Genomic DNA, 19,082 nt, shown 5'->3' with positions numbered 1-19,082 from the left:
TTTAAAATACCTTTCTTCCTAGCTGAAAGTGTGCCAACTAGGAATACATTTTTTTTTTTTTTAAATTTGAAATTTGACTATAAATTGAGGTGAAAACTGTAAAAGGTAAAGGATTGCAGCAATTTTTGGCTCTGTCAGGCAAATTTTGAACATGTGGCTTTAATGGCAGAAATCTAATGTTTACCTAGACCATTGATCAAAAACTGAACATAAATATCCTCTCTTTTCTCCATTCCATGTCTCCACTTAGCAAGGAGATTTCCTTGGACAATCTAGCTAAATATAAATTAAGAGGGAGTTTAGATGTTACCCTGGAACCTACTGTTAACAGAGACTTAACATTTGAGAAAAGCAGAAAAGGCATTTGATTCTTTGAAATCTGCATTTTCCCCCTTCTCTGTTCTCTTGGTATTTGTTCCCAATGTTGTCCACACCACACACTCACCAGCAATATATAGAAACATCCAAACATTTACTTACTCATTAGCATTCAAGCTAGCTGTGGCTTTGATGATCATGTAGCAGAGTGTAAGGGCACTGAGGAGGCCAAAACTGGCAATAATAAACCATTCTTCTGTTGACAAAGGAAAGGGAGGAAATCACTCGTGGGAGAAGGCTTATTTCAAAGCGATGCCAATATTTCCCTCAAACACCACTGACGGAAGGCAAGAGGCTTCTAAGCCATGACTGGCACCAGGAGGTGAAGCAGAAGGTTAGCCACAGAGTTACTGACTGGAGAAGGCTAGCAAAGAAGAAGTGGAGAGAGGTGTGGAAAAAAGCATGGCACAACAATATTTCCTGGCTGAGCCCAAGGGTTAGTGATAAGGAAAGATTACTTAATGTAAAGTGAGATGCAGGAACAAGGGAAAAATGTAATGAAAACTCTGTCCGCCCCCAAGTCAGAAAAAAGATTGTCAGGGTTGGTTTACATTTGCTGAGATGCAGCTCTTCACATAAGCATACCCAATATACTTTCACACTTAACTTGTGTCTTCGCCCCCTCCCTCCTGAATAAATGCTAGTGTTACTTTAAAAAAACAACAAAAATAGGATAGCTTGTTCAACAGTAAAACATAACTTTTCCATTCAATAGACAGGAATAAAACATGGGAAAATGATTTCAACATTAGTATATACATACAGACACAATTTAAAAAGTAGTATAAAGAAGGCTATTAAAGAATGTCCACTGTTCAAAGTTCTCCCTCCTCAAGATCAATCTGGCACATAGTAATAGTTCAGAATACAAACACTTTTGTTGAATATGGCTTTTGGTTTAACTCTCATGCATCAAAGAATGCATGTGTCATCCATAAAATCCAAACATTTGAACAGCCTTTTCTAAAGCTTTATTTTATAAACACTGTCAGAATGAACTGTTGCTTATTATTTCTTGTTTTACCCTGGCATCCCATCTGTGCCAGAGCAGTACTACAGTTGGGAACAGACAGTAAAAATACCTTCTGTAAAACAAAGTAGTGAAAAGTTTCAGTCGAACTACAGAGTTTTCCCACCCATGACAAGGAAAGCAGCACACCGACAGATTTGCCCTCTGTTCAATAGAGCTGAATGTAAGATGAATCAGACGTCGAACACTGCATGGCAAAGTGACTTGCTGGCTTTGTAAAGAATCTAGATTTTGGATGTGGATTTTTCCTTCTCAGGAATTCTGGATACAGACTATGTGTTTCAGAAGATAAGATTTTTTTTAATAAGACATTTACTTTGCTACAGTATCTAAAGAAACACTCTAATGGACTGCATCAGTTACACTGCCTCTTATATCAGTGGCAAACAGTAAGTTCAAAATCTAGATACAAGGAGAAAATTTGACTGTTGTACCGCATAGATTCTATTTTTGCAATTCAGCCAGATAAACAACCATTCATGCATCAAATTGAGACTGTACAGCATATGGAAAAAATGATGCAATTCCACACATTTTGTATTCATTACAGTGCTATTATACATTAAAAACCCTAGGTAAAATCCAGTGAGTGGAAATTTCCCATGCTGTTCTTACGGATAAGAGCTTGCAAGCAGTGCAGAAACAGTTTTCTGATGTCATAAAACACTTGAACAATAATCAAATGTTGGTACACATTTTTTTAATTCAAAATTTTGCAAGAAAAACCATCTGCTAAGAGACATCAGAACTCCAGTAGTAATGTTCTCAGGGGAAAAAATGTCTGCAGAAATAGTAATCAGTTAAAATATTTATATTTGTATAAATTATTGCATGTAAAGTATTCTGAAAGGGTAAATAATGGTTTTGGCAATCCAGCTTCTCCTACTGGTTACCAAACTGAGGAGGGTTATTTTGTTGCCATTTCAGTTCATCCAGTGTTCTTTGCATGCAGATCGAAATGGATGTACCATTAATAATGAAAATGTTGGCACTGTCGTACCTAGAGTTATTGGTTTGAATATGGAGCGTATTCCTCTTGCAGAGACACTGAGGTCACCTTTGTCCCTGCAGGGAAATCTTTCACCATGGCCCTGCAGCACAGAGCTACAGAAGAGTGAGTGCCACAGAGCAGGAAAACCATAGAACGGTATGGAAGCCAAAGAAAACTTACTTGTCACAGCAATGTTGATCTCTCCTGACCTTGGCGTTAGCTCTCCATCCTGTGGAAGCTGTGACATCCCAGAGGTGCGCAGGGGCTCCAGGCTGAGAGAGCTGTCATTGGCAAAATCACCGAGTGCTGACCGCCTGCTAGCTGGCTGGCCTCTGGTGAGCCTTTCCATGTCAAAGGCTACATTATCTGTACATGGCACGTTTGGCTGGAAAAAGAAGCAATTCCACATTGCAAAGGTGAATATTCTACATGTAGAAACCTATAAATTGAGTAAAACCACACATACACACTGCTACGGCTCTCCTCAGATCACACAGAAGAGAAACACACGAATTACCAAGTTCTATTCAAAGTCAGTCCTTCAATCCACCTTAAAAAGGTGTAGGAAAAAGCATCAAGAGTCAAGAAAGGGACTCAAATGTGCTCGTATACACCTATGCCTATATATGGCTTACCACTGTGAGCAATGACAATATGCACTGAACTCTACTGTATCCTCCTCTAAAAATCCAGGTATGCTATTAATTGCAAAAACAGGTCATCCACAACATATCTGCAACTATTTCTTATAAAATGTGCAAATTTGCAACTGACACAGCTAAAAATGGAGGCCTGATTATTCTCACTGGCTTGATTCAAAAGCTGCTTTAGACAGTATCTTCATATGCTCTTCTCTTTCTTCTTCATTTCTTTCTTCTGAAAAGAGCATTGCTCACACTTTATAATTTTTTCCTCATAAGGGAAAGATAAAAAAAATCCTCTCTGAGGTTCTTGACTTCTATCCCTTTGTGAACTGGTCAACAAAAGCAGTCCTCAGGGATCCCATAAACTATGAGCTGCTTGAGGAAAACTTGCTGCCCTTGGCTAGGGCATGACTTTTAACGTGTAAATGATTTTAAGAGTGTCTGTGGGAGACCACAACAAGAGATTTACAGAGTAAATTTAACAAAAAGGGGTTGAAAGAAGTTAAGAAAAGGGAAGATTATACAGAACCTACTAGACTTCCAGTAGGTAAGAAACTGGAATAAATGCAAATATAATAATATATTCTCAATGACTAACCAGGGAAAGGAACACCACCACCAAATCAGCTTTATCAGCAGCAAAGAAATTGGTAAAAAAACCCAAACACTTTCAGAATAAGGGTACTGGAACACCCTTCCCCCTTTCTTGCCTACAGTTATGCCTCCTGTTCTGTGTCTCAGACACGAGAGGAAGAGCAGCTCACAACAGAGCAACTTACCACAATCCCCAGTGCCTTCAAAATGTTCAGTTTACACATTGGACATGTACAGTGCTCGCTAAGCCATGGATCCACACAGGCTTTGTGAAAAACATGCCTAGAACAGACAAAGCACATAAATAATTTGTAAACAATTCTATTTTATACCACAAGAACTACTTTCACAAACTTTTAGATAGTTTCTTTTTTAATTAAGCCAGCAGAACAACTTCTAGAATTGCCAGTATTCTGTGCTGACTGCAGTAAGAAAAAAAAAAAAACAGTAACTCTTGCTCATTGTTGCCACCTTTTACTAATAGTTCAACTAGAAAGAAACACTTAAAAAGAAGACTTTTCTTTCCCCCCTTTTATTGTGGATATGAGTATGCACACAGGCAAAATAGCTATGGCAACAAAGTCCCCACCACAACTTTGCGTAAAGTCTTGTCTCAATTTCTATGTAGAACCTGGCCATAAATTGGTTAGGAAGAACAGGTCCACCAGCAGCTGATTTTATTCAAAAGTCCGTGCAACCAACCCAAACACACTTATGTCTGATTTTGAAAGGGCTTTTATAACTATCACATCTAAGGAAAAAGAAGGCTTTCCCTACAATCAGTATTTCTTGATATCAGGAAGGAAAACATGTCCATCATCATATGATGGTCATAGAAAAAAAAAGAATAATCTTTTAAAGATGAAAAAGCAAATCGGGGTTCTCTCTGCAATAGAGAACAGTCTGAATTGCCACCTACATTTCATACAAAAATCTTAGTCACGTACATGAATATAAATGTAACAGTGTTAGGATTGATATAAACCATTATAACAAGGATAGACTATGCAGAGATCAAAACAACATATCTAAATTAAAGGAATTAAAAGAAACATCCTCTTGGCTTTTCAAAAGGCAAAGAACTTTTCAGAGCATAGTCATGGCAGAAAGGGGTATCACTAGATTTTCTACACAATACAGCTTTAGCAAAAACTCGTAATAACCAAGTCTGAATAACTGCCTGTGATAAGAAGCCAGATTGTCCATTTCCAGTGGCACTGACTGCAGAGCAAGAAGCCAGTAAGAACAGGCACACCCGAACACGACAGACTGGTGATCATGACAAAGATCAGCAATTACAAGGGCTGCTTAGCCAGCGAAGAGCTGTGCTCTGAAACCAGCAGGCAAAGGGGCAGTGGCAGTACAAGGAGTTCTTGGATCTATTTGAGGCATCCGCACGGTCTGTAAGAGGTCACGCATGACCCCAAGGCAGCATAAAGTTGAGATACTCTCTGTCCTCTCCTTTCTCAGGTTATACTTGGTGCTCTATGCCTCAGTAAGCTCACTGTGGGGTCTGGGACTTCTGTGCTCCCTATCCCTTGGGTTTGGTTTTTTTTTAAAAACAGACACCAAATGAGGCATGTTACCAGATAATACTCTTTTAAATCTCTGGAAAGTGACACAGAAGACCTCCTGAAATTGTTAATAAACATGGAAAAAGACAGTATATAATTATGCTTTGTCTATGGCTACTAAGATTGATGGATAGACTGAAATATATGAACATAATTAGGTTCCAAGTCAGCTACAACTATATATCCTACCTGTACTATAGATGCATAGACTTACAAAGTATAATGTAGTCAACAGAAGATGGACAGGGAGCAGAAGAACTTTGCTTATCTATATCCCAGATATTGCAGGAACAGAAACTTACAGCATCTCAGCTAGTCACTTTGCTGGCATGTGTCCTTTAGCAATACAGTGATCATGAAAAACAGGATATATACATTGCTTACTGTTCAAATAATTGCACAAAATACAGACTCACTTCTATTGTTATTAGGTCTTAACTTATTCCCTTTATTACTCACAAAAGTACAGGAAACAATGTTTAGAAATCCTGGATGGTAGAAAATGGTTTTAGCATCTCTATCTGTTTCAGAAGATGTATTTTTCTATGTTAGGCAAATCATGGCTTTTAGTTGCTTATGTTTCCTTTTTAGTGTCTGAAGTCTGGCTGTTTTTTTTTTTTTTTTTTAGAGTAGGACAAACCTGAAAATCTAATATTTTGGAAAACAGCAGACATCAAGACTCCACAGAAGTATGAAAACAGCTCTAATATACTGTTATCGGCTAATCAGTGCTATAGAAGCACTCAGATCAAGTGAAGCAGGCAACTGATATGGATGCCAATCCGCTAAATATTATGAGTTAGAGAGTCATTAGCAGTTTGATATAGTTTGAAGGCACCAAACAGCTCAACTATTTTTGTGACCTCTTAATTCTTTGCTTTTAGTTCCTAAACCTTCAAGGATGTTTATTAATGTGTTTCAAAAAAGTGCAATTCTCCAAAGGTTATTTATTGATTTAGATCAGCATGGCTTTGCCTACTACTTATGCAGTTTATCTACTCCTTTAAAAGCTTGCTGATACCATCGCCATGGCTCAGCTCTGTCTGGATTTCTCTGCTTGCAAGAGTTAAAAGGCAGTTATACAGCGATGAAAATAATAAACACATGAATTATTTTAAAAACTCAGTCTGACAAAGCCAGCCCTTGCATTTTCTGCTATCATAAACCGTCTCCATCTTCATATTTCTGTCACTTGTTTTCCAAGACCATAAATATGAAGAGTTCCTAGTGAGTTGCTCTAGGTCATGGTGGCTGATGACGTTCCTCCAGGAGCCACACACTGGGGAGTCAAGCGTGACACAGCTTTTGCTGCTTCTCCAGCCTTGGGGCTGTAAGAAGCGTGGCTGGCAGCCAGGCTGGTAGCACTGAAGGAGTCTCCCATGCAGGCATAACTCCAAACAGGTAACCTGCAGGTATTTTTCCACTCTGTCAGCATACCCAAGCCAGTTGCCCTCCAGCTTGTAATAAACACCGTAACACCGACTCTGTTGTACAACACAGCTTCTTTGCAGCATTTCAGAGAAAAAGTGAGTTAGAAATCTCTTTTGGTGGTGTAATGTCTCTGAATTTGCATGTCACACAAGGAGAAGGGTTTGAACAAGTTTATAAGTGCTATTTCCCAAGAGCTTACTACACTTCCCTGCTCAATGCAGCATCCCACCAAAGGGATCTGATCAACCTGCTGCTGCGAAGTAGTATCTTTGGCTACTGCTGGAGGTAGCTGCTCCCCTTGCCCTGGGGTACAAACCTCCCTGGCTGGCGAGCAGCACACAGGTCCTTCCTGCCCTGCCGCAGGCAGCCCATTACAGCTAGCACAGCTGAGGAGATGTCTGGCCTGCTGCAGCGAGAAGGAAGGCACCACATGTCCCCCATAGCAGGCAATGCCAGGGGAGAGCAGCCTCAGTGCTTTGCATAAATACATAGTATTGCTGGGGGAAAAGAGACTGCCCTTGCAAGCAGGTAGCAGAGAAAGTGGGGGTTGTGCAGAGACATTGCCGTAAGCAGAAAGGGTGGCATTGAGAGATGATGTTAATTTGCTCTTAAAAAAAAAAAAAGGCAGCTATTTGCAGCCACACAGAATCAAACAGATGAAAATCTGGCTTAGTCACTTCTGTCACTTCTACTTTCTTGCCCAGTACAGGAATTAAGATTTTGGCTCAAAAGCCATTTATCTTAACATATTCACTGCTCTAATTCTTTTCCTACCTTGTAAATTCCTTCCTTCCCAGGCCATCCTTCTGCCCTTTCCAACATCACTCTCTCTGCTTTTCTCTAACCTGTCACTTTGCTCTCTCCTTCCCTTATCTCTCACTAGTCCTTCACACTACCCTCTCCTGATCACTTTTCACCTAGTGCCCGTTCATCTCCCAGATGTAACAGTGGGATGGTAGAGTAAAACTATCTGAATAAAGAAAATTGTCCATGAGAATCCTTCTGACATTTGCTTACTCTACTTATTTTTAACTTACATAATGATATTCACAAAGACAGAGACGTTCCTCAGGCTTGTGAGCCTAAGACAGATGGCTGCCTTATCCCTGTGTGCACCAAAAGCTATAGGTATGTCCATAGGCTGCTGGTACTGAACATATTTCTCTCTGAAGCACAAAATTAATGGTAGAAATTCAACTGCACTGTTTGCAATCATTCTCACTTTATTTTTAAATTGGCCACAATTTCCCACCCGCCACAAACCCTAACATCACAAATGGTGTTTCACTAGAGAATTTTAGGTGCAACTTGCTCAGCTGCTGGTAGGTTTTGCCTGCTGTGTGTCTGCCCAGACTAGACTCCTCTCTGCTGAGGCACAGTGACAGACCATACTTAACTGCAGAGAACAACTGTGGTACCAAAGTGAAATGTTACTTTTAAATTGATGAAAGCAGCAAGGATGTCATATGTCAGTGATTCCTAGTGTCTAATGATTATAGCTTCCTCAACAAGCACAGTAAGAAAAACTTTTAGCCTTTCATTTACTTCCTCTTGGTTGAGCCATTTTCTCCATGGTTTTCTTGCAATTTATTTTCTCATCTGGCTTAGAGATTCTCTTGTAGGGTTTTTTTTTGTGTATGTGCTTTTTTTTTTTAAACTAACTTTGCATCTTGCACTAGAATGAGAGGTTGAAGTATGATGAAGTAGAAAGGGATTAAATCTCCAAAACAAGATTTGGGGAGAAGCATCTCAGATGCTGAAGAATGAAAGGTCTTATATGCCATCTGAAATCTATTGGGCTCGTCTCTGCAGGTACTGGTTGGCTCTTCATCTACAAATATAAAAATGTCTTGTGGAAAGTATCCATCTCAATGTTTCCATCTAGCCAAGATGTTTTTGCACTCAACTCAAAGCTGAGCTGCAGCAGACAAAAAGTGAGATTTAAAAAAAGTAGAAAGTGAACATAAAAGTTGTCATACAGTCTTCAGCAGGAATGTAATCTGAGCCTTCACTGACCTTACATTCTTGTGAAAAACAGAACAGAAAAGGACCTACACAAGAGCCCTGATATCTCCTTTACATGGGAGATTGCACTGGGGGAGGTTGTGCTGGGACGGCAGCCAGGTGCACCTTCACCCATCTCCCTGAAGCAGCTGTAACTATCCCTGAGAGCAGGGAGCTGCCTGTCTGCAGGACTGTGGCTCACCAAAGGTGTCTGAAGGAAATGAACTTTAAATAGTTTTTTTCAAATTAAAAAAAAATAATTATCATCTTGGTTAAATGGTTTGTATTGTATCTGCTGATACTAGCAACATATCCATTGCTTGGACAGTGGCAGTTGTTTAAGGAAGTTGACTTTTAGTCCCAACTCTGCCTTGTGCTTAGTGGGAGAAGATGCCTTCCTACCAGATGAAGACTCATCCTCTCTTCATTGGCAAGGACCTTCCCCACATGACCGAAAGGTCCCAAATTGTACAGATCTAAGACCAAGCTCTTCTATTCCCAAGTATTTTAACAGAAGTTTCTAAACAAACATTTGCAGGGTATATTAACTAAGCAACAACACTGAGAATCTAAACCAGGTCATTGTTTTCCACAGTCCAAGAGGTAAAGAACATAGAGAAAAGTAAACTCAATTAACTTCTGGCTTCAGAAGTAGAATGCACACATATTTTGATCATAAGATATAAAATACTGTTTTCCTTTTATGATGATAGAAATTCATTATGCATTAGAAGAAAAATATCCCTGCTATTCAGAACAGCCTGCAGGAGGATTTAGAAGACCAATAATGAGCTCTTATGTTCTGCTGCTGCATGACTGAAGATTGACTCCAACACCATGACTGTGTTGCTTCTAGAGTACCATGCAGAACACTATTTATACACCAAGCACAGACCAAATTACTGGATCTTGGCCGCATATATACAACATAACTTACATGTGTTTTTTGTGTCTGGAGTTAAGGAGAAAGCTTTGCATTTCAGAATACAAGGGAAAGATGTCCTTGGTAATGCTTAAGTCTACCAAAACATACTGATTCATCAAAATCAATCACTGGGTAGAAAAGTACTTAAAAGTATCTCTCAGAGTAAATAGCCCAAAACAACTCAAGAATGGAAATGGAATGGAAACAAACTGAAAACCTGTAAATGTCAAGAGAATGGCATAAAAGGAGAAGTTGTTACATTTTAAGCACCAATGCAGAATATCCAGCAGGTACGAACCTTCAGGCACAAGCCAAGAACACACTGCACTAGAGAGACCAAAGACAGATGATAGCACTGTGGCTGATTGATGTCAGAGGAGGTATGAAGGTTGGAAAGGCTGCATTTCTGTTTCCTACACTGCTTCAGAAACTAGCAGCCAATGTTGCACATCTATAGTGCAGAATGCTGCAGCTGTACCTGGTGCATTATACTTAAGTTTGTGTCTGCCTACAGCTCAGTCCTTAAATCTGTACCACCCTCACCCTTATCAGCTCCACTGCTGATAGGTCCAAACTGCCCATCTTCAAGATCATAATCTTTTGTTTCATCTCTATCAGCATAACAGCCACAGCACCCACCTTTACACCTCCTGGCATCATAGTCTAAAATAAAGTGGCCATTATTAGGACTGGAAACATCTAACAAATGTGTCTGTAAATTACGATGCACATATTACATGAAATGAAGCAAAGGAGCACAAAGAAAGAATAGTTTCCAAACAAAGCAACTTTACTAGCTTACTTGCATGGTAAAATGCGAACAACATCGTTCTGCTTGTAACTCTCAATGCAGACAGCACAATGATCAAAGTCTGGGTCTGTTTCCTAAAATGAATAGAATGAAAATTGAAGTCAAGAGTTGAGGCTATGACAAATGTAAAAGTAGTTTTGACTAGTACATGAACTGCATCGTGCCGAGTGGCTGTTACTAAAAAGATACAAAACCAATGACTAGGTTATTATATTCCAACCTGACTTGAGAAAAGCACCTCATCCATACAAAACTCTCCCTTCATTTGGAGCTGATAAATGATCATATGAAACATAAGCTAAGGCCTAAGATGATTCTAATATTCAAGCTGAATCACTATAAAATATAGTGACTGTTTTCCTAGAGGCTTCACTTCAGCTTGGAGCTAAAACTTCTATTTTATACAGGTTTGGGGTTTTTTTGGCAGGATAAGAATCCTGTGATTCCCTTTTATAACTGGAACTAGCAAATTTTACTTATTTAGGAGTAGTCCCATACTTTTGTCTGCTGCTTACCTGCAGAATTATCATCATTCTTATCCAGACATGAAGATGAGGATCACTGACTGACTGGCTCCCTTCTTCTCTGTCTTCCAGAAGTTATGATTTTTTAAAAAATTATTTTATTTTTTTAAACACGAGAATTAAAAATTTCTAATGAAGACGGGCTGACTTCATTTGGATGTAGATATGGCATCAGCAATATACATTTAAAATGTTTGGGCCTGTGATGCAGAACAGGTGCCTTCTCTTAGCTCAAGTTCATGATTCTTTTTGATGCCAGCAAGCTACTAGGAAGACACCGAGACAGGAACCACAGCAAGACAACAGCCACTCCTGGTCAGCACCAGTCAGTGCTGCATGCAGAGAATCCCCACGAGCTACTCTGATGAAGGACAGGTTTTCTACTCTGGTCACCTGCATCTGCACCTCTTGCTGTCTGTACTGCAACCTACATGTCACATGCCAGTTTTGAATTTATGCTGTCAAAATGATGGCATCTTTTCTCTTAATATGGAAAAGTTCCCATTATCTATATATACTCCCATACCCACAAAAGATTTAGTACAGCGGGCTGTCTTGAAATAAAACTACATAGGGAGGGAGAAAAAGCAGAAAGACATTTTTTCTGCCTTCTCTCTGAAAGCAAATTTTTCCATCACTTACTAATCTTCCATTGCTGATAGTGCTGATAAGAAAGATAAAAAGGAATCACACTAAAAAGGCCCAAGGAAATAATCTCTTAAAAATCAAATCATAGCCAGAATTCCCTTGCCTTCTGCAAATTAAAGAGCAAAAATTAAGCAAGATTAAGTGACTGTTTTTTCCTTTCAGAATCAAAGACAAAGCAGTACTGCTCATAAAAGTGGAAAAAGTTTAGGACAAAACACCATATATTTTAGTTTGTATACTGGCAAGAAATAGTCTTGGAGTAACATTTACTATCTTTAATGAAATACCTGCTTATACTCCCCCTCAGGTTATTGGATATTTGTATTTTACATAAGAGATTGTCCTTTATTGCCTTTTAAATTTATTTTTACTTTACACAACTTACATATGCAATGATTCTAAGCTTACAGAATTCCACATAAACAATGTTAGCCCTACGTACTCCTACCAGCAAAAACCCACCCCCAGCCAGCTAGCACACAAAACCTCTCTCAGTCATAGTTGCCAGATGGAGTGCAAGTAGTATTTAAACAAGAAAAACTTCTTTGAAATGTACATACTTACAGTACACAACAATACTAAAAATTACACAAAATACTGTGCCATAGGACAAAGTAAGTCTCCAACAAGGAAGACAAGGTCATAAATCAGAAGCAGAAAGGAAAAACTGCGATTGTTTCCCCCAGCAAAAATTGAACATCATGCCCAAATTTACCACACTGAAATAATATTATTATACCTTATCACCCTTCTTTACTGTCCTGGTTGTCAATTTACCAATGGCTTTCTTGGCAGCATCTCCAAGACGACGCTAATGAAGTGACAAAGAAAGGAATACAAATTAACCCTGATAATGAAGCTTCATTACTGTTCTTTATAATGACTTATTTGGGCTCAATACTAACATTGCAACACACACTATGGCAGTAGGCCAACACAAGACAAAAAGCATACACAAAGCGCACAGATTTGTCAGTAAGAAAAATACCCAACAGTTGAGCCCAAAATGCGCTCTATAAGCATGGGCGTAAACGTCATGGACCATATAAAAATCCACAGAAGTGATCCACATTTATGTGATAAAACTAATCAAACTCAGCCCACAGAATAAAAGCTGAAGCAACATGCCCTCCCCATGATTTCCATTATATTCTGTTCATATTGCTTTTTATTCAGTATGCTGCTTCTTAAGCTCTTCTTAAGCTTGAATTCCACTCCCCCCCCCCCCCCCCCCCACAGGCTGATCTTATTCTGAGATGTAAGAGATCCTCTCAGTGTAACCTAGTTTCTCTCTTGCTATTACCTGAAAACACCAGGATCTCAAAGAGGAAAATTATGGGTCACGAAATCTAAATAAGCCAATACAGACTTAAATAAAACGGAAATGAATATTGGTTTGAAGATGAACCTCAATCTGAATGCAGAGGCCAAGCTATTTTTTTGTTGTTTAGGCTGTTTTTATGACGACCACTGTTGGATGGAAGGAGCCATTTCTGCAATTCAAGTCCTGATTCTACTGCAATGCTCAGTTCCCAGCCAGCGGAGAATGGCTGTTTGCCAGCTGTCTGTGGAATCCCAGAGACAAGGCACCAAGCGGAACAAAGTGCACGTCTCCTTATTTCAGGAACCTGAGACATCAGATTTTGTTTACATTGACTGGAAAAAGGGGAGTTCATCCTTCACCTCCATCTTGTACTAAGTACTCTGCCTTTGAAAGAGATGGGCTGTTTCTGAGAATGTAACCTGCACCTACCAAAACCTCCCGTATAGCTTGAAACAAATTTGTGGGTTTTGTGCCCACTTTCTGTACAGTTGAAAAAAATCAAATCCTTCAGAAGGTGTACCCCCCTGTACCATACACTTCATCTGCATACCAAGGCTGCTTTTATTTGAGACACACAAAGAGCTCACAAGTCCACCACAACCAACTGTACCAACGTTATCCTAGAATTACATAAGCACTTCTTTCGTGGTTTCCACAGAACAGCAGCTCTTATTTTATATTTTTTAGAGCACAGATTTGAAAAAAAAAAAGTATCAGGTACTCTGTCGCAACTACTGAAGTACACCGACATAGGAAATGCAGCATCAGAAACAGAGCTGGGATAGGGAAATTATACGCTTCCTGAAGTCAGAAATCTCATCCTAACTTCAACATGTGAGAAACTGGTCAATTTATGCAAATCTAAATTACATGACCTGGAACAAGCTTATTAGCCTGAGTACTTAAGAACACAGAACACACTACCACACTGCTGGAGTAGATAATCATTGCATAACCAAAAGTGTGATTACTAAGAGAGGAACAAGGCTGAGAAGGCATTTAACTTAAATGCTCAACACTAGAGACTAACTAATTGTGGGTAGTATTTGTATTTAGTTGTACTGCATATGATTGTATATGCGCTACAAGAAATCTTAAATATTATTTTCCTATTGGAAGCATAGTACTTCAGCAACACTCTTCCAAAATGTATACACGTTCTCTTATGTAAATAAATTTGCTAAACAACAACTTTCATCTCTTCCATTTAAGACATCCATCTCTTTCATTTTCTAATTTTAACAAATACTTTTTAATGTTAACATTGGAAATGCTCAGGATTTGCTGTTTTGGTAAATTAGGGCACAGGCATACAGCATATGCTTGCTTTTAAAACCCAGAACTGTCTTGATGAAAAAGGCCACCACCACATGCAAAAAGAGTTTCATATCTCTGGCGGAAGTGCACAACAGTAACGATGTGAAATACCAGTATCTACTTGCACTATCTACAAAACACAGCATGTTTTTGATTTCTTTTCATACAGTGTGCCTCGACATAACTTAAAAACAAGATCATAGCCTAAAACAAGTTATTTCATCACTACCAGTACAGTCTTCTCTCTGTGAAAGCTCTCAGAGCTCTTTAAAAATAAGCCATAGCTGTCGCCACCTTCTTATTAAAGTTTAATAAGCTCAGCTTTTTAAACCACATAAAATTTTCATCAAGTTTCTCCTGACCTTTGTAAAAATCTAAAGAAAGAAAAAAGGTCATAAGAGCCCTTTCCCCATGGAGCAACTGTTTTGAAACATAAGACATTTGGAAGAAGCCTAGAACCATGTAGGGGATGCAGAAGGCACAATTTAGTATTCCACAGATATTCATTGAGTAACAGTTATATTTAAACTTTCATCATCCCAGGGGACCACACTAAGTACCGGTTACAGCGTGGTCATTTAAGAATGACATCCTTAGGAAAATCTACAGGATGCCCATGGGACCTGCAGCATCAGACACTATTTATAGAAACTGAAAAGGAAATCCTTTGTCACAACTGAGGCTTTGTAAGTTTGCATTTGTTTTAGGTTTGACAAAACACCAAAGCACTGCCTCACCGTGAGCTCCTGTGTATTAGCCGTAATTCAGCGGGAAAGGGGGGACAGGGACTAGAGGTCAGCAGCTTTGTAAGTTAGCCTTGACAGAGATATAAAGGCAAAGAGAGCACAGTGGATTTCCTGAGGTTTACTGACCCTTCTCAATAAAAGTCAAGGCACACTATAGAAGCAGTGGGTCATTAAGTCCACACTAGTAAAACATTTACTTCTAAAGTTTAATCCATATTTGAGTTGATGACTTGATTTAGTCAAGATCTCTGAGTATGGCCACACTTAATTCAGTTCTTAATTTAAGACTTAAAAAAAGAATATAAAACAGGCATACTGGACAAAATTTTACTTAAAATATATGACCAGGAGAATTAGGCAGTCCATACCAAGTGTCATCTTGACTAAAGCTGAAAGTTAACACAGATCACTAAGCAGCTCTATACCTTAGTTTTCCTACCCTAACATCCATGACAGATTATAGTTTGGAAATACCTTTATACAACTTCTGAATTACCTTAACTATTACTGAAGCTATCCTTAAGAACATGGATAGAATTTCTATCAAGTTCATTCACAAATTAACTTTCCTCCCCATTCCCAATGTACATACAGAATGTATTATTCAGCCAACACAGAATCTATCTTCCTCTTGGATTTATACTCATCAAAACCCAAATATTTTGCTTCAGTTTATTCTTTCATGTCATGTAATAAGACCTTATACTGGTCCTGCTCAGGATGAAACACTGGTATATAAAAATCCTTGTCTGGCAACATGCTCTGCCTTGCAACAAAGATGTTCTGAACAGCAGTTTGATGGACATTCCTTAGAAATTATTTGTTCTCTATTGCCTACTGTATACAGAAATATCAACTCCAGAACTTGGAGAAAAAAAAAGGAGTCTCCTTACCTGATTCCTGTCACGAGCACTTGTGTACCTGATCTTCTGGATGAAGTAAAATATTAACCATGCTGAAGAAATTATCATCAAAACAATGAATGATATTGACACAAAGACTAGAGAGCCCCGACTGAAGTTTTTTGGAGGAACACGGGACCCCACTGCTATTGCCATCAGGACAGAGATATTCTTTTCCAAGTAATTCAGGATCTCCTTAACCTTTGATTCTGTAATCATGACAGCAACGATGTCTCCAGTTCCTATAAAAAGAAAAAAATATTTACATTTAGAATTAACATGGCATGCTGCTTAAAAAGATTTTCCAAATGCAAAGCCATTTGACGATTTAGAGATTTTAATCTAAGCCATCTATAGTACGTGGAACATGCTACTGGGCACTCAACTCATGGCTTGTCCTTCAAACCCATATTTTCAAATTAGGGCATTAACAAGCAAACTGTCTGCAGCTCCACACATAGTAACAGCCTCTACTGGTGGTTATTCAGTACTTCCCACATTGTAATTACTGTGTCCAGTCTGAACTAGCTTTAAAGCTACATTTGTTCCAGATTTGAAGCTGTGAACACCTAAATAGGTAATGCACAGAAAAACATTTAGAAGATGAGTTCAGTGATACTGCTAGAGCGGTCTTAGTATACACACTGCTGTGTACAAGTTGCTCTGGAGAGTTATGCAAGTTCCCCTGCGTGGTTATGTGGCTTCCATATGCCACCAAGCTTGTCAAGGACCTGTAAATCACAGTTCCAGCACAGCAGCAACAAAGTCAAACTTCTACCTACATCACTTCAGAGAGAAGTGAAAGTAAAGCGAGTAAGTCTGGCTGCAAAGTAGAAGAGAAATGAAAAACACTTGGCAGAAGTTTGAGTGCTGATTTTATCACCCATACAAAGACACGCTTGATAAGATTGCAAAGAGGCTGTCAGCTCCATCAGCTCCATTTTGAATGTGTAGCCCATCTGGTTTCTGTAGTGTCTTGCCTCTAGATTACCTCCTGTCCCAAAGGGAAAATTATTGGTACAAGGATAATAAGAGAATCAAACCACAAGGCTTGCTGAAAAAGAATAAAATCATCTGCAGAGCAGAGAGCAGCAATCTTTTAAAAGCAGAGGCCCCATTAAAAAAAAAAAAAAAAGCAGATCTTGAACTCAGGGCAATTCTGATCTAAGTTCAAAGAAAGCAAAGTTTATAGGAAAACCCAAGCCAGGAAAAAAGCCTTATGAGTGCCATTCTTACTCATCCAGATCTATTTGCTTCCTATACTAAAACCCCTTTCAAGACCTATTTTCAAAATGCTTACAAAGTCTGCTCATCTGTTTGCTCCATCTGCTTGCTCCAATTCACATTCCCTCAGAGAGGAACTGTATAATGCAAGTAACTTCAGCACCGACATTCTGGATTTAGAGTGGATTTAAGTTACAGAGAACCTAGCGCAACAGTGAAGAGAGAACCTATTTTAACACAAGTAATTTGTTCAAAGTCTTTTAATCAAAATCTGATTTTTAATAAGTTATTTTATCCACAAAATTATGTAGAAGACCCAAAAGAGCAGTAACTTTGAAACCCAGGGCAAATAAGTCAGGGTGACAGACTCATTTTCCAACATGGGGGATTTAATAGAGCTGTGTAACATTTTAACATGTTATCTCATTACTCTTTCCACTCACCATGCCAAATAATAACTTTTACAGTCCCTATCCTTGGTCTTCAGAGCAAATTCCCTAACACTGGTGTTGTGAATTGTGCTGACAAAACTGCTCAGAAGAATCAAAGCTGATAATCTCAGAAATTAAGATTTGCATAGTAATTTAAAAAAAATATTCTACAGCTCCAAGATTGTTTTCCCCAAGAAATTTCAACTTTTTTATTTAAAATTGAAATGATATTCATGCCTTGTCCTAGTAAAAGGGGTCTAAGTAGGAAAAGAATGTTCAGTGTTTCCTTCTGAATATTTCTGAAACAAGTGTCACAGTAATTCAAAACCTTTGAATAGCAACCAAAATCCAACCCAATTTATGGATACAACTTATTTAATCACTAATATACCACAGATTCATACAAGGTCCATTTTAGTCCAGCTCTCCAGAGACACTTCAGTTCAAGACGTATCGAGTTTGGTTTCATGCAAACTAACCAAGATACTTCATAGGCAGGAAATCTCAGGAACATATTAAAAATCCACTGCTTGCTTTATTTTCAGAGGAAATCTACTCAGATTCCTATTTGTCCAGTTGGGAAGACAGTCCCTGCCCAGACATGCTGCACTTAATTACAGGACAAGAGCCACCTTTCCTGCAAGATTCTGTACGTAGATGCAGCACATGCTCTGGCAACCTGAAAACCCTGCAGCTCAGATGGTGCACGATCAATCAAGAACAGATAATTTAAACTGCTTGATATTCTCCCTAGGATTCACTTCTGTTCTCCCTATCTAGCTTGGATAGTGAGGAAAGGCGGGGAAGGGTGCAGGGGGACTGTACTCCCCAGAGCACATGTTCTGCTAAGCTCCCCAGCAGGTATTTATTTGCACTGAGGAATTATGTTAGTATTAAAATATCAGTCAGATGCACTCAATGTAGCATTCTAACATGATTTACAGTTATCTGCAAAGCCAAGCTGACTAAAATCTGATAGTAGTCCAGTTCTGTCTGAATCAAAAGCTGAAGCCTCTACCTATTCCCTGCTGCCCACGGAATGTGACAAAGCTGACAATCTGTCATGTGTTTTATATAAAGCCCAGCACAAAGGGAACCTCTGGCATCACTGCAAAGCGATTTGCATTCCAAATGACTCAACTGGGAACAGCCAAAGTGCTACTGCTGCTTCTGACCCTGTGAGAGCCAAGGAGAACTGCAGAAAAGAAAAATAAATTGTGCCTGTTTAACATACTGAAGCTCAGTGGAAACTGGGACTTGGTTCATCCATATTTTTGTCAGTGGCATCACCCTAAATAATTTTAGCAAGAGCTCCCTGTTTGAGAACAATTGGGGGCAGGAGGAGACACTGACTGATTTATTTTAAGCACCTTGAAACCCTGCATTTCTGAAACTTAAGCAGAAAAAAATCCTCAGGTGAACACAGAAAGAGTAACAGTGTTTGTAAAAGTTAGAATATGGTCTTACTACATAATCTTATGAAAAGCAATACTCTCCTCAGCCAAGAACACAGTGTCCAGAGAAAAGAAGCTGGAATACTAAAGTCAATGAACTACAAAGTCAACCATAGATGACAAGCTGGGA

General features: G+C 39.0%; 1 protein-coding gene across 5 annotated transcripts in view; it reads right to left on the bottom strand.

The window, feature by feature from the left end:
- Positions 1-19,082, bottom strand: part of RNF130 (ring finger protein 130) — a 54,366-nt gene that overhangs the window by 14,837 nt on the left and 20,447 nt on the right. For 3 of the 5 annotated variants that reach the window (XM_074883282.1, XM_074883280.1, XM_074883283.1), the window contains 5 exons: positions 15,835-16,085; positions 12,294-12,365; positions 10,374-10,456; positions 3,823-3,919; positions 2,580-2,784 (listed from right to left, as the gene is read on the bottom strand). In XM_074883282.1, the coding sequence (XP_074739383.1) occupies positions 2,580-2,784; positions 3,823-3,919; positions 10,374-10,456; positions 12,294-12,365; positions 15,835-16,085 (708 nt within the window). The other 2 variants (XM_074883279.1, XM_074883281.1) reach the window with 2 other exon arrangements.

Source organism: Strix uralensis, chromosome 14 (assembly GCF_047716275.1).
Source record: "Strix uralensis isolate ZFMK-TIS-50842 chromosome 14, bStrUra1, whole genome shotgun sequence".
NCBI lineage: Eukaryota > Metazoa > Chordata > Aves > Strigiformes > Strigidae > Strix > Strix uralensis.
Note: the sequence above shows the minus strand (reverse complement) of the source record. Positions and strands in the feature narration are given on the sequence as shown.